General features: G+C 47.7%; 13 protein-coding genes across 13 annotated transcripts; all 13 read right to left on the bottom strand.

Moving 5' to 3' along the window:
- Positions 1 to 348: 348 nt before the first annotated feature.
- TbgDal_III860 (DNA polymerase delta subunit 2, putative) lies at positions 349 to 2,049 on the bottom strand (the record flags this gene model as incomplete). The annotated part of the gene is made up of 1 exon (XM_011773738.1): positions 349 to 2,049. The coding sequence occupies one exon, from the start codon at positions 2,047 to 2,049 to the stop codon at positions 349 to 351; it is 1,701 nt and encodes a 566-aa protein (XP_011772040.1).
- A 313-nt stretch (positions 2,050 to 2,362) lies between these two features.
- TbgDal_III850 (hypothetical protein, unlikely) lies at positions 2,363 to 2,761 on the bottom strand (the record flags this gene model as incomplete). The annotated part of the gene is made up of 1 exon (XM_011773737.1): positions 2,363 to 2,761. One exon carries the CDS (start codon positions 2,759 to 2,761, stop codon positions 2,363 to 2,365), a length of 399 nt encoding a protein of 132 aa, XP_011772039.1.
- A 218-nt stretch (positions 2,762 to 2,979) lies between these two features.
- On the bottom strand, positions 2,980 to 3,333 carry TbgDal_III840 (hypothetical protein, unlikely; the record flags this gene model as incomplete). The annotated part of the gene is made up of 1 exon (XM_011773736.1): positions 2,980 to 3,333. The coding sequence occupies one exon, from the start codon at positions 3,331 to 3,333 to the stop codon at positions 2,980 to 2,982; it is 354 nt and encodes a 117-aa protein (XP_011772038.1).
- A 280-nt stretch (positions 3,334 to 3,613) lies between these two features.
- TbgDal_III830 (GTP-binding nuclear protein rtb2, putative) lies at positions 3,614 to 4,267 on the bottom strand (the record flags this gene model as incomplete). The annotated part of the gene is made up of 1 exon (XM_011773735.1): positions 3,614 to 4,267. One exon carries the CDS (start codon positions 4,265 to 4,267, stop codon positions 3,614 to 3,616), a length of 654 nt encoding a protein of 217 aa, XP_011772037.1.
- Positions 4,268 to 5,637: 1,370 nt separating this feature from the next.
- TbgDal_III820 (hypothetical protein, conserved) lies at positions 5,638 to 7,071 on the bottom strand (the record flags this gene model as incomplete). The annotated part of the gene is made up of 1 exon (XM_011773734.1): positions 5,638 to 7,071. The coding sequence occupies one exon, from the start codon at positions 7,069 to 7,071 to the stop codon at positions 5,638 to 5,640; it is 1,434 nt and encodes a 477-aa protein (XP_011772036.1).
- A 646-nt stretch (positions 7,072 to 7,717) lies between these two features.
- On the bottom strand, positions 7,718 to 8,911 carry TbgDal_III810 (hypothetical protein, conserved; the record flags this gene model as incomplete). Its single annotated transcript, XM_011773733.1, has 1 exon — positions 7,718 to 8,911. One exon carries the CDS (start codon positions 8,909 to 8,911, stop codon positions 7,718 to 7,720), a length of 1,194 nt encoding a protein of 397 aa, XP_011772035.1.
- A 958-nt stretch (positions 8,912 to 9,869) lies between these two features.
- On the bottom strand, positions 9,870 to 10,508 carry TbgDal_III800 (hypothetical protein, conserved; the record flags this gene model as incomplete). The annotated part of the gene is made up of 1 exon (XM_011773732.1): positions 9,870 to 10,508. One exon carries the CDS (start codon positions 10,506 to 10,508, stop codon positions 9,870 to 9,872), a length of 639 nt encoding a protein of 212 aa, XP_011772034.1.
- A 1,178-nt stretch (positions 10,509 to 11,686) lies between these two features.
- On the bottom strand, positions 11,687 to 12,442 carry TbgDal_III790 (hypothetical protein, conserved; the record flags this gene model as incomplete). Its single annotated transcript, XM_011773731.1, has 1 exon — positions 11,687 to 12,442. One exon carries the CDS (start codon positions 12,440 to 12,442, stop codon positions 11,687 to 11,689), a length of 756 nt encoding a protein of 251 aa, XP_011772033.1.
- Positions 12,443 to 12,716: 274 nt separating this feature from the next.
- Positions 12,717 to 14,096, bottom strand: TbgDal_III780 (peptide chain release factor 1, putative; the record flags this gene model as incomplete). The annotated part of the gene is made up of 1 exon (XM_011773730.1): positions 12,717 to 14,096. The coding sequence occupies one exon, from the start codon at positions 14,094 to 14,096 to the stop codon at positions 12,717 to 12,719; it is 1,380 nt and encodes a 459-aa protein (XP_011772032.1).
- A 246-nt stretch (positions 14,097 to 14,342) lies between these two features.
- Positions 14,343 to 16,769, bottom strand: TbgDal_III770 (hypothetical protein, conserved; the record flags this gene model as incomplete). The annotated part of the gene is made up of 1 exon (XM_011773729.1): positions 14,343 to 16,769. One exon carries the CDS (start codon positions 16,767 to 16,769, stop codon positions 14,343 to 14,345), a length of 2,427 nt encoding a protein of 808 aa, XP_011772031.1.
- A 124-nt stretch (positions 16,770 to 16,893) lies between these two features.
- Positions 16,894 to 17,259, bottom strand: TbgDal_III760 (hypothetical protein, unlikely; the record flags this gene model as incomplete). Its single annotated transcript, XM_011773728.1, has 1 exon — positions 16,894 to 17,259. One exon carries the CDS (start codon positions 17,257 to 17,259, stop codon positions 16,894 to 16,896), a length of 366 nt encoding a protein of 121 aa, XP_011772030.1.
- A 1,470-nt stretch (positions 17,260 to 18,729) lies between these two features.
- Positions 18,730 to 19,104, bottom strand: TbgDal_III750 (hypothetical protein, unlikely; the record flags this gene model as incomplete). The annotated part of the gene is made up of 1 exon (XM_011773727.1): positions 18,730 to 19,104. The coding sequence occupies one exon, from the start codon at positions 19,102 to 19,104 to the stop codon at positions 18,730 to 18,732; it is 375 nt and encodes a 124-aa protein (XP_011772029.1).
- Positions 19,105 to 20,181: 1,077 nt separating this feature from the next.
- On the bottom strand, positions 20,182 to 20,514 carry TbgDal_III740 (hypothetical protein, unlikely; the record flags this gene model as incomplete). The annotated part of the gene is made up of 1 exon (XM_011773726.1): positions 20,182 to 20,514. The coding sequence occupies one exon, from the start codon at positions 20,512 to 20,514 to the stop codon at positions 20,182 to 20,184; it is 333 nt and encodes a 110-aa protein (XP_011772028.1).
- Positions 20,515 to 20,626: the final 112 nt, after the last annotated feature.

Genomic DNA, 20,626 nt, shown 5'->3' with positions numbered 1-20,626 from the left:
TCTCCCCCGCAGACCAGACGCTCATCTGCAGCGTCACACACGGTCACAAAAGCAGAAGAATGAACGGAAGAGAAAAAAAAAAGGGACGAAATATTAAGAAGAAAGCTAAGTAGAGGAGCGCACAGACCAAAAGAACTTGCATGGCCATTTCTTCCGGTAGCGTTGCTTAATTCCTCTTTACGCCCCCTCCATTAGACGCAATTACCTCTGAGTAAATGTGGGTGTGGTTGCGTGTTATATGACAGAGCTGTATGAGATGCCGCCTCCACCACACTTACTGCATCGGCTTATTCACACGGACAAACACAACAACACGCCTTTTCACGTGATGCTACTGGTAGGTGCATATTAACGTGGGTTGCACAGCCCTGACGCAAAGTCAACATAAGTAGTTTCTAGTGTTGGAGAATTAACATCCACGAGTACTAGCTTACCTGTCTGAGCGAAAGTCGGTACACAAACGAGTCGCACACCAGCCCCATCGCTCTCAATTTCCTGGGACTGACCTTCCATCTCTTCGTTCAGGAGGATACCGCAACCGTTGGTATCACGCGTTGGGTCGAACGTGGCAAGCGGCTCCCAACGCGTTTCCCACTCCGGCTGATCACAACACACGAAACAGTGGGGAGCCTTGGGGAAAACGAAGGGATCGGTATCTGTGAAGGGGTAGCTAAATACAGTGTTCGGTGCTGTGGGGCAGGCGCATCCACTCTGAAGAATCAAAGACATAGCATCAAGACGGGAGTCAAATCGTGTCTCACGGTTGACACAATTCAAATTGCTGCCGGAAGAGACAAAAAATATCGTCCCACCCTCTGTCGCATCGGCGCCGCTCCTTTCTACATGATTTTCCTCATCATCGCTGGGGAACGCAACAAATTCATATGGATTTGTCACAAAACCTATGGAGGAACGGCGCGCCGCCTCTGGCAGCAACAGTGGGTGTATAGGTTGTTGTGGATGGAAGGCGTTTGTCATGTCGTTATCGCCTGGCATCAACTCAACCTCAATGGAGTCCGCTAGGCGAGCAAGTATCGCGTCTAACTCTCGCATAAGCGAAGCAGAGGTCACCGTGCCGTTGTTTTGCTTGTCATCGCTGAGTTTCACATGATCCGAAGGGTCAAGCTTCACTTTCCTCTTTAACCGAAGTTCGTCGGTGGGGGCTATGCTGTTTCCGCCAATCACCAAGCGGGATATGTACGACGGTTGCACAACCTTCCCAGTGCTTCCCAAGGCGCCGCTAAGGTAATCCACAAGAAGTTCGATCATTGCTCGACCGTTCGTTGCTGCATCGGTTTGTGTCTGCGCAGAGCACAGTTCAAGACCACAAACAAAGCCAACGTAGCAGGGCATAGGAGACGACACGGTCGGCAATGTACGAGGAACATACACTTCCCGCAAATCTCCTATAGCGTAACAATTCACAGAAAGACACCCGTTCTCAAGCAACGTGCCATCCACGCCCAGTACTAATCCCGTGCAAACAACCGCGGCGGGGATACCCTCCAAACGCACGCGACCGCTGTCGTCCTCCATGAATACCTCATCATCCTCACCACATATGTTAAATAAGTGAGACTGATTACGTGCATCACCTTCACAACAAGTTCCAGGTGTAGGGTTTATTCCCCGACTATTTGCACGCAGAGGGACAGAACACGAGACAGCTTCAGAACCCCCATACGAGTCTTCCTCCTCACCAGCATCAATGCGCACCAACTCTTTCTGGTATTCGTCCAAGAAGCGTGGAAGCAGACGCGCCTCCTTGTACGCTACCCCTACACAAAGCGCCCGCTCCCCTATGCCAAGTTCCAGCACGCGAGACCTTTGAGGAAAAGTGCCAACAACATTTCCAGCAGCGACTTTGGCACTTACCGCCTTGAGAACACGCCTCTCCAGTGCTTCCAGCCGTGCTCTGTACATGGCAGCGTACTGATGAACAAAGTGGCGGTGGCGCAAAAGGAAACGGTGATGTGTCCGTACTATGGGCAACCCAACCCGCGCCGTCGGTGGAACGAAATTTTCCTCGTCAATCAGAGCCTCAGACATTGCAAATTCTCTTTAATATGGTGATGTCTGCTCTTGGTTGCGAGCCTACAACAAATGAACACTGTAACTCATAAAAGATGAAGTAAGAGTAAGATGTGATGAGCGTGTGTCTACCATCTTACGATGGTTAGTGCTCGAATGTCAAGCAGAAACATAACGAAGAACCCCTAGTGCGTGACGAACCCACTAATACACGAAGGAGGTCGTCATTAGCATCTATATTCACAGCCCACAGTGTTCCTTCATCACTTTTTTTTCTCGATGATCGTAATACAAAAATGTGTACGACATTACTGTGTGGACTTGAAATGCGTTATAGTCCCTTACCCCCACTCCAATAGCGCCGTCTAATTATTGAGTGATACGCTTGCTGCGCTTCTTCCTCTTCATTTACCGCTGCTCCTCGGGCACATAAAATATGCACCTGCGTGCAACAATAACGCGCCTCTTGTAGCAGCGACGGGACAGTCAGAATGGAAGCAGAGGGAAGTGGAGAACACCACAACACAAACAGAACGGGAACAAAAGAAAAAAAAAAAGACAAATGAAACGAAATGAAATGACGTTGCAAACGACGAGTATAGGGGCAAAACGTTGAGAGAAACAAAGGGAGAAGGTGCGGCGCTCGCATGTATTTTCCTGTCGCGTGATGTGGCGGATTTTCAGTGGGGTAACGTGGCTGAAGTGGCTCCCATTCAACTCTAGTTTTCATGAGAAGTATCGCACTGAAGGTACAAGGTTCGTTCCGTAGTGATAATTCAACATGCTGCGGGGTTTGATACGGTGTTCCCGCCCAAGATATGTAACGGCGTACACTTCAAGTACCTCCACACAAAACAGAAAAAAAAAATGAACCGCATTCCTACTACCCTTCATTCCCCTCCCATGTAACATATCTCCTTCTGATGGGAGGCGCCCATCTCCGCCATCTTATCTATCCCACATGTGCAATCCTTCTTCTAACCTTCTGCTACGCGTATACAAATGATTAAACACGCAAACTCCGGAAAGGGATATAACTGCCCATATGCATTGGCTTGGGTTGGAAACCTGGTCGAGTGTATCGCTTACATTTCCATCTCTCGAATAATAAAAGTAAGGAAATACACACAGACGCACGCACATATTCATATGAAGGCTGATTTGTCCCCCCTTTGTATATCTCTCAGTGCTGTTCCTCCCGATCCATTTGGTCTCTAATAAATCCCGCCTGCCCATCTTTATCATCTGCTCTTTTTTCTTTTTTCTTTTTTGATAAATTGTGCCTTTTCCGAGCATCTTCATTTCCTCTCTGCATTACAGTTAATTGACCTTCTCCTTATTACCATTCTTTTCATTTATAATTACTTTCTGTTCCCTCCCTCCTTCCCTTTTTCTCTTCTCTTTTTTTCTTTTCTTTCCTCCTCTTCTTTTTTTTTTTTGATGGCGCGCTTACTTCATATCGCTTTCCGTTTCCTTCCTCCATCAACCTTGCATTACACCAACCCGTTCCTTCCATACATCGACTTACACAAATTCATTCCACGCGAGTTAACTCAGTTCAGTGATGAGAGGTGTGCCGTCTCTAGTCGTCCTCGCCCATCGGCAGTACAACATTTTCCACTGCGCGGGCCTCCTCCTGAAGTGCCTGCAACTGTTCAGCAGTGAGCGGCTGCACGTTGGGGTCGAGCATCGGTGCCTCCACAAGAGTGAGGTTGGGATCATTCGCAAGCTTCTTTGCGAGCCACAGGAACGGTTTTTCGAAGTTGTAGTTAGATTTGGCCGAGATATCGTAGTATTGAAGTCCCTTCTTGCGGTGGAACGTAATCATCTTTGCTTTCACCTGGCGCTCTGCACAGTCTACTTTGTTACCTACCAGGACAATTGGAATGTTGTCGCACACGCGCGTGATGTCACGGTGCCAGTTGGGTACATTCTTATACGTATTGCGGCTTGTGACATCAAACATAATGATGGCACATTGGCCCTCAATATAGTAGCCGTCACGCAGACCACCAAACTTCTCCTGACCAGCAGTGTCCCAGCAGTTGAAGCAAATCTTCCCCCGATTGGTGTGGAAAGTGAGCGGATGGACATCAACACCGACCGTCGCGACGTACCGCTTCTCGAACTCACCCGTTAAGTGGCGTTTCACAAAAGTTGTCTTACCCGTACCACCATCACCAACAAGAACAAGCTTGAATGTGGCAACGCAGTCAGCCGTCGAGGAAGCCTGCATTTTTATTTATGTTTATTTACTTTTTTTTTTTTTTACGACTCTCCCTTGTATATTTCCTGATATACTTGCACTATGTCTATTCCCGTGTTGTTATTGCTGGTTCTTTCTTTGTTTGTTTGTTTGTTTTTTTTTGGATCGGCCTTCTAATTGTTGTTTTCCCTTTCGTGTAGGAAGATAACTCCTTTTATTGCTCTGAAGTGGAACACTGCAGTAGTTCAAGGGATTCCCCAAATAAATCTTACCCTTCGCTTAGGATATTGCACACTACACCCCGTACACACCAGAACACCAAGAATAACATCAGCAGTAACGGAAATAGAAGAAGTAAACAGTATTTACAAGCATAACTTTAAAACGGTACAAGAGATTAAAAGAATAAAGGAAAGCGTAATATACCTATGCAGCGTGTACGCTCCTTACTCTCAAGCATATGCACGAACAAGTGAATGGAGAATTTTTTTAGAAAAAAAGAGTTAAAGCAGCATTTGAACAGCTTCTTCACCCTCAATAACCCCTTCACACTACCCTCAACTTCTCTCTTTCACATTCTCATTTTTTTTTTCCTGCATCTTTCGCCTGTTCTTTTTTGTTTTCTCTCCCTACTTTTTTTCATTCAACTTCACCTTTCCTTCCATTCTCTCTCTATATATATTATTATTTTTTTTTTTGCTTGTGGTTCATTTGAAATCTTTGTTTCTCCACCTTCTTGCGCCTTTTTTTCTCTCTCAAAACCTCCTGCGCAAAGTCAGTAGCGTTCCTTCTGCAGGTAAATACAATGCGTGCATTCGGAAGGGGCCCCTCTCCAACTGTACTGTTGCCTCACTAAATTACTTTACTCCCACGCTTTCTACCACGGAGTTGGAGCAACAGGGGGACAAAAAAAAAACATTGAAAAGCCAACTGACTGTTTTCAACATCTCTCATGAGCTCGTCATCCCTTTCGAACAAGTTCACAGTGTTGGAGTGGCAACCGCCGTCGCCTTCAAGCAAAGGGATTAGATAACAACAACAAGAAAACACACGAAGAACGCAGACATGTATGATCATACGGAGAAATGGTGGTGTCATTTTTTCCCCCTCTTGGAGTTAATATATATATATATATATATATATATATAAAGGGAGAGATAACGCGGAGGGTTCCTGTGCGCATGCAGTGACAGCATGAAGCGACACAGTGCATGGAGCCCTCATACATCACGTCTCAAATATACCAGTGCTACCCCTCAAGCGCGAGGCACTCGCACAATGAACCGACATTCCTGCATCTCTATTACATTCAATCACACCATTGCACAACCACGTGGAAAAGACGGCAGCACGGTGGAATCAAAGAAAAAAAAATTAAGCAGTGGTGAGAAGTAGGTTGACTAGAGGTCGCTGCTGCTTTCCGAACCTGAATCGTCACTACCGATGCTAATCTCTGAAGTATCGATGTCAGAGTCGTCATCATCATCATCGTCATCATCAGAAGAGTCACTGTCAACATCACTCATACCGCCTCCACCAGCACCACCAGGTGGCGGTCCACGCATATTGCGGTCTGGTGGAGAACTTCCTCGAACTGATAATCCCGGCCGCACCGACCTCCCACCTGCATTGGAGTCATCGTAGCCATCTGGGCCGGCACGCGGTGGTGGGTTGGCGGAAGGTCCTGCTGTGGGACGCGGTCGGCCCAAAGCTCCTTGTGGGCGTATATGTTCCTCTTCTTGCGAATCACCGCTCGAGTCACTTCCACTGCTGCCTTCTAAAGCAGCATCGCGCATGTTTCCACTCGCTTTAGGAACGCGGGGGCCAGCAGAACTTCCATTACCTTCAGGACCATTACCTTGTCCACCAATCTTTGGCGCCCCGTCGTTTTCAGAGCGACTACCACGTTTGCGGCCCGCTTCCCCTCGAAGGGCGTTTAATTCCTCCCTGCGCAGCCGTTCACGCATCACCCGCAGCTTTGTTTCATGTTCCTCCAGTAAGGCATCCTCCGCAGCATTGAATTTCGCGAGTTCGTGTTCGAGGTACTCCAAGTTACGGTACTGCTCAAGGTATATGACAAACTGCGAGTGCATATCGCCCTCATGTTTTTCATACTCTTCCATGAAAGCGGGGCGAACAGCGTTCAGGGACTTTAGGCGCTTCTGCGTTCGCTCTAACTGGGTTTTTTTGCTCTCAATCTTCTGCTCGAGCGTTGTCTCGTCTGCACTGAGGTTCGCAATAGATGCCTGCAGTTGCTCCACTTGTGTGGTCACATCCTTCAGTACTTCACGGAGCCGGCGCTCAAATTCACCTACCTCTGTAGCTCGCGATAGAACGCGTTGTCGTTCCCCCCTCTGACCTGTTTCCTCTTCGATGAGAAAAAAGAGCGAACTTCCATCGTTCGTCAAATCACTGCAAAGTTGCTGCACACGTTTGGCATCCTGCACATTCCTCTGCGCAATCACCTGCTGCAACGTAGCATGATCAATTTCCTCCAGCCCGGTCGTATTCATAGCCTTCTTCAGTACATTCGCTAAGATAAGCATTTCCTGCACAGCGTTCCCGTCAGATTGGTATAATTTCTTTATGTTCAACTTCACCCTCCCCTTGGCCAAAGCCACCTCGCATACTTGTTTGAAGAAAAACACTCGATCGGCTTCACGTTCTATTTCGTACACAATTTCCGCGGATGGCTCGTAGCGTTTAATGAGCCAAAAGAGACAATCCGCCACCAACTCCACATTGGGATTTCGGAATGACTCCATACTGATTAGGTTGGGGTAGCCCAACAACCGCATCGTCTCTGCAAAGGAACGAAGCTCTCTAAAAGACATTTCGACTGTTTCGACGTGGTGGAGCCGATGCTAACCTTATATGCAAAGCTAACAAATATATCGTCTTCTTTTTTTTTTTTTTGGGGGGGGGGGGGGCGTTATGCCTGACTCACGCCAATATGAGCAACGAATTGTAATACGTACGTCTGGAACAAAACCACAAAACGAGTTGACAGCAAGAATTGTATTTTGCAACTCCCTACTATCTAAGTACAAAATTAATTGCATCACAGAAAAAAAAAAAACGGTGCACAGAAGGTTCGGTGACATTGGTGAAAAAAGAGCACAAAAAACCAGACCTTGGGAGTGAATTGTACTGTCTTATGTGAATATGTGTGTGTCGTTGTTTTTCGCACCAACTAATGTCTGCATATATATATATATATATATATATGTAATTATTTTCATGAATGATTGTACAATACTCTTCTTTCCTGACATATTGTTACGCCTCGGCAGCAATGGTCACGTGCTCCTTCGTTGAATGCTGATGATGTAAATCCATGAGAAATTCCACAGCGTGGATAACCTGGAGCAAAAGTTAAAGGACTCTCCCTTCGGGCACACCGAAACGGCTCGGTGGCAAAAATAAGAGTCAGAGCACGATCTACTTTAAACCATTGAAAGGATAACTCAGAAAAAAAGACTAAATGATGAACTCCTCTCCACGATCCCCGCCGCTGGAACTGCTCCTACCGTTACGTTTTCCACTTCGCACCTTTCCGCGGGATGCACCACTGTGACTCTCTCCTTTCGAACCGTCAGGAACATCGTCCGTACGGTCTTCTGACACTTCAGGTCGCTGCTTTCCGTCAGGGGTAAATATCTCATCAAAGTCAAGGTCGAGGGAGTCGCTAACAGAAGCTTCCATGTAACTGGTATCATTTTCCAACGTCCCATCAGGCTGCGCATGACTGCGTATTCCGGCTTGACTCATCACTTGTTTGGCTTCCACATCAAAGAACCGTGAGACAAGTTGTTCACGCGGTGTCAAATCCTCGTCACCATAGCGCTCCAGCGTGTGATACAAGGCGTCCCATGTCATCTTCGCATCGTTACCTGCGCGGTGGGCAGGAAGCGTTGGGGGTATCCGCAACCACTGCACAAGGTCACTGAGGCCCCAAGTGGGTGGGTGCTTATCCAATGTCACCGGCCGACGACGATGGGCGTCGCGAATCAAATGAAACGTGTCACCAAAAATAATGTTTGAAGGGAGCTCCATATCCGACGCTTCCAGAGTCCACTTGATCAAGGAAACGTCAGCCAATTTTCCTCCGTGACTGAGCACAAGCAGCCGCTTCTCAGCACCGGGGAGCTCCTGGGGCTCCGGTGTATTAAGAAAATCAAGCACCTTTGCCCAAGCATCTCGAAAGGGAAGACCGTCTTCCTCTAGCATCTTCTGAGTTATGTGCGTTAGAGTTGTTACCTCGGGAGAAACACAGCGACCATTGCTCGGCCGAACGAGACACGAAAACACTTTGTCATGAGCTGGAGAATAAAACCCAAACTCCATGATATCCTCGGTAGGGCCATCAGGTCCAAACACAGGCGGCCCCGTAAACTCCAAATCAAAGGTGAAAAGACGAAACGGAACTGATAGATACCGCTCAAACAACAACTGACGGAGTAGCTGAGTACAGAGGTGCCCATCCATAGCTAAGAGTTTTGTCTCTGTTATACCTCGACGCTCCATCTCCACATCAAAGTGTTGTTGAAGGAATTGACGCTGAGTACTCAACGGCGGGTGGATACCTAGTTGAAGCTGTGTGAAGACCTCCAAATGAGTTAGGTTTTGTGTTGCCTTGATGGCTCGGGCAAAATGTACACAAGCGCGTCTCATGTCCCTCTGGCTTCGTCTGCTTTTTGCAAATAAAAAGAAAGTTGCATGTACAAGATCAAGAACTAATGTTGTGCAGCTGTCCCGAATAGTGAACACGAAAGCTCCTCAGGAACACCTTAGTTGCTTCCCAGACCAGACTATGGACGACAGAGCAATCTTTCATGACGCCTGACATCAAGAAAAAAAGTTCCATCGCCGCAAAAAATATAAACGTGAAATTACAACGCCGGATTAGGAACAACACAATGCGAGCAGCAAATGTTCTTGGTTCATCACATCCCTTTGCCGCCATCCCTCAACTTGACCCCCTTCAAAAAATAGTGCAACGTTACGCCACAGAAACTGCACCAGGAACACATGGAGTAAGCCCCACCGCTGCTTCGGATCCGGTTAGTCGATATTAGTGCCATATTAGCAGACAACAAGTGGCTGGACGCTCGCGTAAGATTACCATTCCCAAAGACTCCCACCACAAGGGCCACCAATGGAAGCCAATGTTTGGTTCACATTTCCTGCAAAGAAAGTTATTGGCCCGAACACTATACAAGAAAGCCAATGAAAAGAATGTTACCTACCGTGTTACGATATTCCAAATAGTGGCACCGGTTACAGAATAACTCCGGAAAATCAAACACAGTGCCAGTCCGCTCCATGTGCACTTAAATCCCCGTGCAAAAAAGCAAGTGGGGTGTGGAAGAAAATTTGCGTCCGCCTTCCACACGACCAACTACGATACGGAACCTCATTCAATGTAAATAAGCACCCTTTTCTTTGATCACCTTTTTCAAACCCCCAAACAACATCCATTGACCTTCGCCGCCGCCTGTGTGGTTCACAAGGCTGACGGTCACGTGGGGCCCGACGCATTTCCCGCGGTAGCACCAGCGCACTTGTACCACCTCCAACTTCCTTCCCCTATTCTCCGTTATTTCCCCCACGAAGAGGAAGTCCCACCATGTCACTCTCTGGTTGATGAGGGAGGAATCACACATTTCTTCCATGACTCCCACTCCATGGCAGCCTTTTCCGCAACATCTTCTGCCCATGCTGGAATCGGAGCCGGTTTCAACACTCCGCTATCGGTGCGAGTCTCCCCTGTTTTCCAGTTTACGAACACCACCCGCTCACCTTCCCTATCCAATCCTTCAATAAAATCAGAGCCCCCAAACACGGCTGGAGCACACGGTGTGAGCAACAGGGCCCGTGGATTTAGGTACAGTATCGTGTCATCATTTTCCTCCTCCTCTCCGATTCCATCCTCGTCCATGCCAGAAATGTGGAACCGACGACGGCGGTACCTCCGCCACACTTCACTCAGCGTGGGGAACACCTTAGATGGATCGCCCAGTGTTTTAGGTGAGTCTTCTTTGTAAAAATTAAAGGTCGTCACGGGGGCAGATGATGGTTCACTATTGTCAAGAAATGGATAGATTGGTTTAATCGCATGTTCTTGGACAAACTGCAAGAGTGGACCAAGGATAGCAAAGCGACGCTCCGGGGTTACAAGCACCCATTCCCCAATTTGCGGGTCAAGGAGAGGGTCGAAGTTCGGAAGGTACCTCTCCAACTCCTTTCGCGTAATGGGGCAGTACGTCATCTAACTAATCAACATACGTGCGTCGCAACAACAGCATTATAAAGGATTTAGAGAGATCAACAGAGGGGAAAGCCAGCCGAGATATGCCAAGGGGGAAATCATGAGGGGAATGTAGCCTATGCAGATTCAATTTTCAAAAGCAATATGTACCTAATGGATGACTAAAGGGGGAGAATAGAGGTCACACTGCACTTCTAGTAACCTTTCACAAGAAAGAGCGTAAAAAATTAACCCATCGCTAGTCACCACACCAACGAATCGCGGACATACATACGCACCGAGCGCAAAGCACAAATCTTTTTACACTGCAATGGGTAACAGAAGAAAAGTGGATAACGCGGCCAGGGATGCACAGGCATAACAAGAACAATTCGCTACGCACATACGCCACACTTGACCTTCAACAGGTTTGGGTCCGCTCCAGAGGCAGCGCCCCGGCGAGCGGCAACCACCAAAATTCCTTCAATGTCCACGTGGCTAGGAAATAAAGACAAGGTTGAGCAACCAAAGAACTAAAGAGATAAACGCCACACAAAGCAAAACAGTAAAAACTCGCTCTGTGGTGTCCATAGTGTTAAGGGCGAACTCCGTGCTAACGAGTGACAAAAAAGACCTGATAGGTCCCTTAGCAGGCACCTGGTGCCGGGGTACTTCCGTGTACGTCTTGGAATTGTCAGCTGGCGGATAACCCTTCCCCGCAACTTTCGCGTCGGCTGCAGACAATAGTGAGCTCATCTTGCTCGTCCTTTGGTACACGGTTAACTCGGTTTGTGAGATGTGTATTGCCCTTTATTTTTGTCTTTTCACTGTCGCACCAACACAACACACTCTAACTTTGATACTCCTGAAGGGCAAAAGGAAGGTGGAAAAAACATAACCACAATTTCTAAGGTCGGGGTAACCCCGCGTGAAGCACAGCGTTTAGTTAAATATACACGTGCATTGCCTGGTGATGTGAAGAGAGGTAGCCGCCCAAGAAATTTAAGAAACACAAGCAATTTCCGTCCCCTAAACTAAGTGGGGTGAAAACCGGCAAATGATGGAGTGATGGTTTCGCGAGCTACAGCACGCCAAATAAAAGGGAAAAAACGCAGCCGACCACACTGAAGATGGGATAGAACCATAGCCCCACTAATATTGATGGGAGAAAAGAACTAACTTCGAATGCTCGCGCTGCATCATTCTACCGTTGTAGTTTTCTGCTTCGGAGGAAGAACACTTGGTAGCAAGAAACCAGTCCGGCTTTTGTACGCCCTCCATTCACTGTAGCGACTCATGCTTGCCTCCTTTTGAATCATGAAAGGGAGAAACAGTCCTACCCAAACCCACGCAAGAACCCCAAAGGACCCCACATGATTCGAGATGAAGCCAAACGTGCCATAGATCATCATCTCCCCAAGGTAATTAGGATGCCGAATACGAGAGAAAAAACCATCAGTTATAAGACCCTTCTTCTTCTTCAACACGAAGTATTTTTGACAGTCACTGCACATCATCATTACAAGTCCAATTAAGTATACAAGAGTTGCTGCGCAGAGTGCACCCTCAGAACGCTCTGCCTTCCTCATAATTGCATTGTATACAATATACCAGTAGGGTCCCAGAACAGAGGCAAATATGGTGAGAGCCCCTGCAAACGTGATGTGTTTTTGCCACTTTGGATCTGGGAAAACAAGCTCTTTCAGTAACCAGCAGAGACCGTATCCACCATGAAGGGCGGTATATGTTATCGCCGTTGCGGAGTAGTTACCAGACTTCTTCATCAACCACAAGCAAAAGAAAAGCGTCCCGCCCTTCTGCAGATTGATGACATGGGCTGCCTTGAGGGGCCGCGGGCCCCCGAAAAGGTCATTGGCTGCGTAATCGATAAAGGCAAGCCACTTCTTAAGAAAATATGGAGAATCCGTTACCTCTTTCAATCCCTCCTGTGCCATCGAAAATACTGTTGCTTCTTGTAATGTTCCAGTACTCGTCACCCGTTATCCCTCAGCTGGTTGTTGGCTATTAATAGTTTCCAAGTAGACTCAATAGGGTGCAGATGAAAGTGCACAAAAAGCCAGCAATAACTATATCGGACTATTAACCTCCAAGCAGGGTGAAAAAAGGTACATCAGTTTAGAGTAACACGGGTTGCTCACTCGAATAAAGATCGCAGTACCGATTGACAGAACTAGGCACCCACGTCTTCTCTCTGTCACTTTTTTTCCTTTACGTAACACAGTTGAAGTCGCTCTCAATATGTTGCAAAAGCACTCGTACAAGTTGTTGCCTATCATCGATTGCGTTAAGGTCATCGTGCAATCCCACCAGACCAGCACCGCCATCTAAAAACGTTCCCAAGGAGTAATCCCTCCCGAGGCGATGATCAGTGACACGGTTTTGTGGGTAATTGTACGTCCTCATTTTGTCTGATCGCTCTCCACTGCTCCATTGATTGCACCACGTCTCATGAAGAGAAGAATTTTGGTCCTTTACACGACGTACCAACAGTTGTTGGGCGACCATCTGTAGCGCAAGTTCCTTATTTCCAAGAGCCGACCGGGACTGGTGACATTTGACTGATATACCAGATGGTTTATGCGTTAAACAAACGGCGTTGGAACTGCTTTGCATTCCCTGACCCCCTGGTCCTGACCCCCGAACGAATTCAATGTTGCAATCCCTTTCGTGAACATCAACAGAAACTGGGTCAAGCACGGGCATCAGAGTAACCACAGCTGTAGAGGTTTGCATCTTTCCATCTTGGTCGGTAACGGGTACCCGTTGAACCTTGTGAACCCCAATCTCATGCCGTAGATTGCGGTACACCCCTTCCCCTTTAACTTTAATTTTCATTCCATTTCCACCGACTGCAGGACCACCGGAACTAACGGGCTCGCCATCTCCTTCACCACCGTCCACATCAACGCTCCAATGCCTTATTTCAGTTGCGTATGCCCTATACATCTCGAGCAACTCAGATGCAAATAGAGATGCCTCCTCGCCACCAGCCTTTCCAGCAACCTCAAGCGACCATGTGTTGGTACATGATCCCAGAGCATCACTCAAATTGAGACGCCGCGTCATGACAGCATTCACGTCACTATCCATGTCACGAACCTTCTCAACGAGCTCCCGGACATCTTCTTCTACCATGAGTAATATATCCCGATCGTCGTCTGACAGAGTTTCATGTGAATGAAGTTGGTCCTTCAACTTTATGTTGTCATTAATCTTCAGTAAATGGGCTGATAGCCTCTCCGACACGTCCAGTTCATCTCTGTACTGAATATTCCACATCACGTGATTGTAAGAAGTGTCCCCGACTTTAGTGTGCAGTGAAGCCAAGTCAGCGCACTCTTGTTGTTGTTCAAGCCCCACACGCCTCATGTTTAGTCGAAGAAAGTATTCTGTGACTAGAGGATGGTGAATAGAGTCTAATAGGACCCTCGACTTTTCTGAAAGCACCCAATTGTGGTACGGAATAGTCTTAGGACTGGCTATCTTTTTCACCCCTCCGAGGGTTCCACCCGCTCCAAACAAGAGCAATGGGGCATTCCTCATACAACTAGTCTGAAGAAACAACACGCAGAGAGGACAAATGAACATAAGGCAGCTATGGCACCAACGAAGTATTACAAAAATGCGACAAACTGAGCCATTAAACAGTCAACCGACCGCTGCTACCAACATTCAATACAAAAACTACTGTATCGGTTTCGATTACCTATGTTGCAGTTCCTCTCTAGCTAATCTAACATCACCAGTATACATATCAATGAATAAAAATTTAAAACATAATATCATTCGTGTATTTGTTCACATCCACGATGGAGAATTTTTGAAAAATAAAATCTAGATATCATCCTGAACCTCAAGGAATTCTTGGAATTGCTTGTACGTTATGTCGCCGTTTTCGTCAGCTCTCCCATCGAAAAGGAGTGACACAAGCATATCCTCGTCCGTCTTAGGAACGTTAAAGTGCATTACTTCGTTCAGTGAGTGGCGGAAAACATCTCGATTTAACCGGGATGATGCGCTGTGGCAACCAATGAGGCGAAACTGCTCCTGTACGGAACCCTTCCTTTGGATCAACTTTTGGCGTAACTCAACTGCAAGCTGTTTCCTTCGTTTCACGTCCTCTGTTTTGATAGCTACTGTCTTCAGTGATTCGTCTTTTGTCATGTTTACGCTCTTTACAGAGCGCACCGTCAGTGAAGCTTCATCCATATGTTCTGAAGAGGTTATGTTCACCAAATCCATGAACTCATTAAATGAAATCACTCCGGCACTAGAAGGAACGAGGTTGTGTACGAGGAGGAGTGCTTCGTCCTCGGTTATAGAACAGCTACACGACCTTAAGAATTCGCGAACCTGACGATAGCCCAATACTCCCTTAGGAGCCAATGTACAGTAGGCTTCGTAGCCACGAGTAAATTTTAGCTGAATTTGCTGCTTGAATAAAAGAAGTAACTCCTTCAGCCGCTGCTCAGAAGGGAGTTGCTCCGTTACGGTAAGTATCCTCTTCGTCTCTTCACTCATATCGAGGAGACGAAAAGGACGCTCAAGTATTGTAATCTCCTTCCCAACCTGGAAGTCCTCTGCCGTATAGGGAACAGTTGAGCCATCTGGCATTGGTTTCCGATAAACACCTTTTGCAAGAAACCTCCCGGCAAGGTAACCTGAGTTCCGTTCGGGTTTTTCATAAATAGACATTTCATCAGTTTCTCTAAAAAAGGATATAACAAATCTCCTCTTCTCATCACCGCGGACCAAAGGATTGGCCAACTCCGCCAAAAAATTCATGACCCTGCCCTCTTCTTTTTCAATTTTTTCAACATCACGGCGCATCGGCCTTGGATTTAAAGTTAGCCAACTTGATCGGTTTTCTCGTTCGCTCCCAAAGCCGTTTGGTGGGGGAGGAAAGAATATTATTGGCTTTTTCTCGTCGGAGGCAAGGATAGGCTTTATGTCTACACACGGTGCGAGTTCAATACCAAGTTCGTTCTTCATGTAACGGCGTGTTGCTTCGTCGGCATCGTATATAAAATAGGGTCGACCGTGAATATGATATGTTTCTCCCACTTTCATGTCTTCTGCCACAAGAAAGTCCCGCTTTAATATAACACCAAACGTATGCTCCTGGAAACGGATTTTGCTCCCTTCCGCACCGGGGCGAGCAACCCGCTGACGGCCCAAAATCACCGAACTGCCCATTCGCCCGGAATTTTCTTGTCTTCTCTCAATAATCTCCACAGTGTTATTTTCTAGATACAGACGAATCACAACAAAGCGAAGGTCGCCACTAAGACTTTCGCGATCGTCCCACAGGGCTAAAAATGTCAGGTGCTCATTTATGTTATGACGAAGGAAGTTTTGAGCTGTAAGAATATCTTCCGTGGGATGCTTCGTGTAAATACCAGTCAGTTGTTGTTCAATCGCACGCTTCTGGTCCATATCTTCAGATGTAGCAAGACGATGAGTGCTTTTGGATAGTTGAGCTTGCATTGTAGTGAATTTGTCAATCTCAATTGGCCACGGCAACGGTTCTGGCACTGTTTGACCAAGTACCTTCTTATAATAAAGGCGGCTTCTCGCATCCATGTCAAGAATATGATACTCTCTGCTGAATAACGTAATTGTTCCACCTATTTGGAAGTCTTCCAGCATAACAATATCATTGATGTTGTCCATTCTTCTCGGTACTTGTCTTCGGGACAGAATGGTCGATTGCACAATACCACTGTTTTGTTGCTTCGCCTCTTGCACAGATATGCTATTATCCTGTGTGTAATAACGAATGCAAACCTTCCTCACGATCTTAGTCTCAGTCCCTTCTGGAATATCTTCCACAAAGTACGCAAGAAAGGACACAACGTGATCCTTCGCGTCATCGGGGTTATCAAAGTTTACTGTCATCCAACCATCAAACACAGGCTCGTCCTCATCGACAAACTCTTCATCAATAGTTCTCATCTTATTTTCCCGATTGAAGCCACCTCCATTAAATACGTACTCTGTATGGGGGGCATAGTCTACATTCCGTGGCAACAGTAACGTGTGACTAGTTCTGTTTGTATCGCGACAAATTGGGTCATCGTGAAAATTGGCCCCCAGTGCCAACGGTAAGTTATTCTCCAAAGTAAAGTTCTCATACTTGCGCACTGGTTGAGTGCGCGCAACACTGTTCTTCATATTTCTTTTGCTGCAACTAATTAAAATCAGTAAATGAGCATACGCGAAAAGGAGAAAAAATACAGTGGTACCCTTAAAGCACAACATAGTGCTCTCAACAACGGCACACACAAAGGCGGAAATAACACATTTGGTTACTTAATGATTGGGTGTTCACCGTTCGCTCAGTGCCTTCGCACGCCTGTGATCCCCAGCATGTTGAGTTTATATGTCATCTCATTTGTATCAAAACACAAACAATAATAACTCTTACTAACAGAAAAGGTGTGATAAGCAATGGTAGGGAAAGAATGAATATTTTGTATTGGTCCATTATGCGTGCGCAATTCAGTCCACCCTTTCCGCTCTTTTGGCTATGGATCCAAACATATATGTAGCAGAGGTGGCAACTCACACATGCACGCACTTCCTTGGTTTCAGAAAAAGAAGATAATTCCCCATACTTCGCGGTATGAAATGCAGCGCAACAGCTAGTAGCGGAGTCACATTTTTTGTGTTTGTTTGTTATCCCACAACCACCCATGGCATGAGCAGTCAATATAGAGAATCTAGCGTGAAAATCTAATCCAAAGGGCATCCTTACTTTCCATCACGCTCGTACCGTGTCTTTTTTTCTTTGCTTATTTTCGATAGACCACTTCCCCCGCTAAATGGTTATATGGGGCAAGCCGTTATGTGGCAGCATACGACCGTCGGGCAATATATACGTATACATTTGCTTCTGAAACCCTACGCTTGGTACAATCGAGTGAAGTCGGCGCATAATTTTTTTATTAACGTTCTAACAGGTCCTGAACATATTTAATATCGTAAGTTCAAACACATCAACGTCTCCTACACACAGTGGTACACGAGGAGACGCCGAATTACCGTTCAGTACGCTTAAAAGGTGCGCCGTCACTCAACCGGCATCAATCCGCCGTAATTGCCGAAATAGGACCTCCTGCCCAAGTTGCGTCAGGTGTAAACCTGGCGAGTCGAGGAAGCGGCCAAACGCCTGAAGCGACGAGTGTTATACCAAGTTTTTACGCAACGCCAGTGGACGGAACCAAGTAATCTCCCGCAACACCATATCCCTAAGCGTCCAGTTAAGGCAAATTCATCAACCACGTTCCCCTCCGCTGCGTTCCCCATGCAAGCATACAAGCGACGAGAGTTTCCTGCGCAACGCATAGCACAGGTGCATAAACTCCCAACTATCAAAGAGGGTGCTCCAATACAGAAGCATTGGCAGCAAATATGTGCAGACCGGTATAGTGATCAACAAACCACCCACCACGAACACACCGGCTTACGGTAGTAGTCGAACGACGAAGTGGGCACGGCGCAGAGCGCAGCAATAATGTAAAACACAACAGAGGGTCTACACTTCGCGGCGACGCGCGGGAAACCGCTGCCTCACGGCTCCCACAGATATTCAGTAAGGCAACGAAAGGTAGCAGGCACCGGCAAGGGAGAGAGCCGGCCATAACACTACTGACCCTGCACGCTGTGCTGCATGAAACCGTTGACCTCCAGGCGGGACCCCAACACACACTGCCTTGTGAGGGGAACAGGCGGAAAACCGCAACGCCGCTGGTCAGACAACATTCACAACTTGGACAAGAAGGAATAGAACGCCAAATACAGGTTCCCAAAGACAGTTGGCGCAGAAGGGTCTCCAGGGGGCACCAGGGTACGCCGGAAGAGCGCCATGACCCCTCCGAAACCACATAAACCCCACCTCCAGTCCCGGGATTGACAGAAACCCCCCGCAGGGCGTTGTCAGAGAAGGGAGATCAAGCAGCGATAGCGAGCCGCGTCAGGGCCGGGCTGTAGCACAAGCGCCAACCTCATAATACCCGTGAACGCTTTCAGCGTCTCCGCCATTTGCCCTTGCGCCCGCGTCGCCAGGGTGACGGATCGCGAAGTAGCTGTGGAACAAGTAGCTCTCGAGACAAACTTGTCGTAAGGTTCCCAACTCACCCGTAGTAATCATTACAGGGGACGTGCTAACGGTTAGGCATCGCTCGGAAAGGGAGGCGGATGTCGCCCTTAAAGCGATCGATCACTGGCATATAGGTGCGATAGCGCGTAGATAGCGAGCGAAGTGCATTGCATTGCTTGAAGGCCTGCTTAAATTGGGGAGCATACCGCAAGGGGGGACACACCCCAATACGAGCAAAGCGCCCGTCCCCACACACAGTCCGCCGCCACCCAAAGTGCTACGAACTGACCTCGCCAACGTGAAAGGTGCTGACCGGCGGCACGGACACGTAACCTTACCCCCGACCACACCAAAAGCCGGCCGTGCTTTGTGTTTTTCCGGCGACGCATCGCAAGCAACAAGACCTCGGACCCCTTGGGCACCCACCAGTGCATTGTCGAACTCACTTGGGGTTTGCACGCGGGCAGGCATGCTGCCCAACAGTCCCCACCACATGCCACACACAAGAAAGTCGTTTAGACAACCACATTTTCCTTTTCCGAGGCTCCAGGTATTGACATTTCAGTGATGACCCAGTTTCACGGAGACTGCACTCCGGTTGGGACACCCTAGTCTCAAGGTGCGGGAAGACGGGAAGTGCTTCCCGTTGCGTGGAACTGCGGTTGCTATTGACGACGGGAATCTGGCTGAAAATGAATGCGTTTGGACGGATGATTCAGTTTCAAGACGGTGCGGGACGCCGCTCTATTGGTCATGGCTGGAAAATAGCCATGTAGTGGGGCCTCAGCCCCATGAAGAGGGGACTGCGAGACTCCAGGAGGTGAAAAAAACGATGTAGAAGAGTGAACGCCCTAATAGAGGCTGGGATTTCGGGTATGCTAAGTGAGTTCGCGACTTGGAAGCGGAGGGAGAGCTTCTGCCTTTCTCGCCATCACTTCCGTCCGCGCTACTCTGTGTAGCCGTCGCCCTTCATGGGAAAAAAAAAACACCACCGTCAATGGAGGCTTAAACACTGAATATGTTGAATGCGTTCGTTACTCGCAGAGGGTAGGGAAGACAAAAATGTCGCTAAAAACCTCGCCCCCTACGACCCTCCTCCCCCACCCCCCCACAAAAAAAAAAAATTAAAAAATAAGCAGCAGTCCTCACAGAAGCTGTATTTTCACACGAATTTTGGAAAGGAGAGAGAGCCGGTTCGTAAGGTGGAGAGGCCTTTCTCCGCCGTAGTTCCCGCTTAACACGTAATGAAGCATTCCCATGTAAGGCGAAGGAACCTCAGGGAATGAATTCAAGGACCTGGTGGAGATACGTTTGAGCAAAAGTTAAGCGCCCGCACGGGCACGGTGGTGGAGCTTCCCGGCGGTCGATCAATATCCCTTTTCTTTCTTTCAGCACAGACGCACCGGCGGAACCGGCAGGGAGGTTTTTGGGAACTGTGATTTGGCCGCAGCACCAGTGGATGGTAATAAAGACTCCACCACGGCACCTAAAAAGGGTCACCTTTTCCCCAAATTTTTCTCCACAAGTTTCAAGGATGCACTTGGAATTTCATTCGTCGGTAGGGGAAGATCATTACTCTAGATAATAAAGTTTTAAGCGAATCTGAGGATGGAGATTATTATATGGCGCAGGACAGGGCAGGACGCGCTCGCACCGCCGAAAAGACGAAGCGATGACTGTGCCACTGAAAGCTTGGAATGACGATGAGGGAAGGGTTGGAAAAGAAAAGGGTGATAGTGGAGGGTAAAAGGGAAGGTGACAAAGGAACGAACGCATGTGCGCATTTCCTTTCCAATGTGATTCCCTCAGTGATAACATACCGGCCACCACCACCTCCTCCTTAAATTGTAACTGAGAGAGGGATGTAGGGGTCGTGTGACTGCTTACATTCCTCACTCCAGGCATTGCCGCTACAATACAGTGGGCATTCGCGTCGCATGTCGTTCGCCATTGCTATTTCAGTTTCCAAGTGATGGGGCAAGTGTTTCAGCCTCATCTCAAAAAAAAAAAAAATATG

Source organism: Trypanosoma brucei, chromosome 3, assembly GCF_000210295.1.
Source record: "Trypanosoma brucei gambiense DAL972 chromosome 3, complete sequence".
Classification (NCBI taxonomy): domain Eukaryota; phylum Euglenozoa; class Kinetoplastea; order Trypanosomatida; family Trypanosomatidae; genus Trypanosoma; species Trypanosoma brucei.
This window is presented reverse-complemented; position numbering and strand designations above follow the sequence as displayed.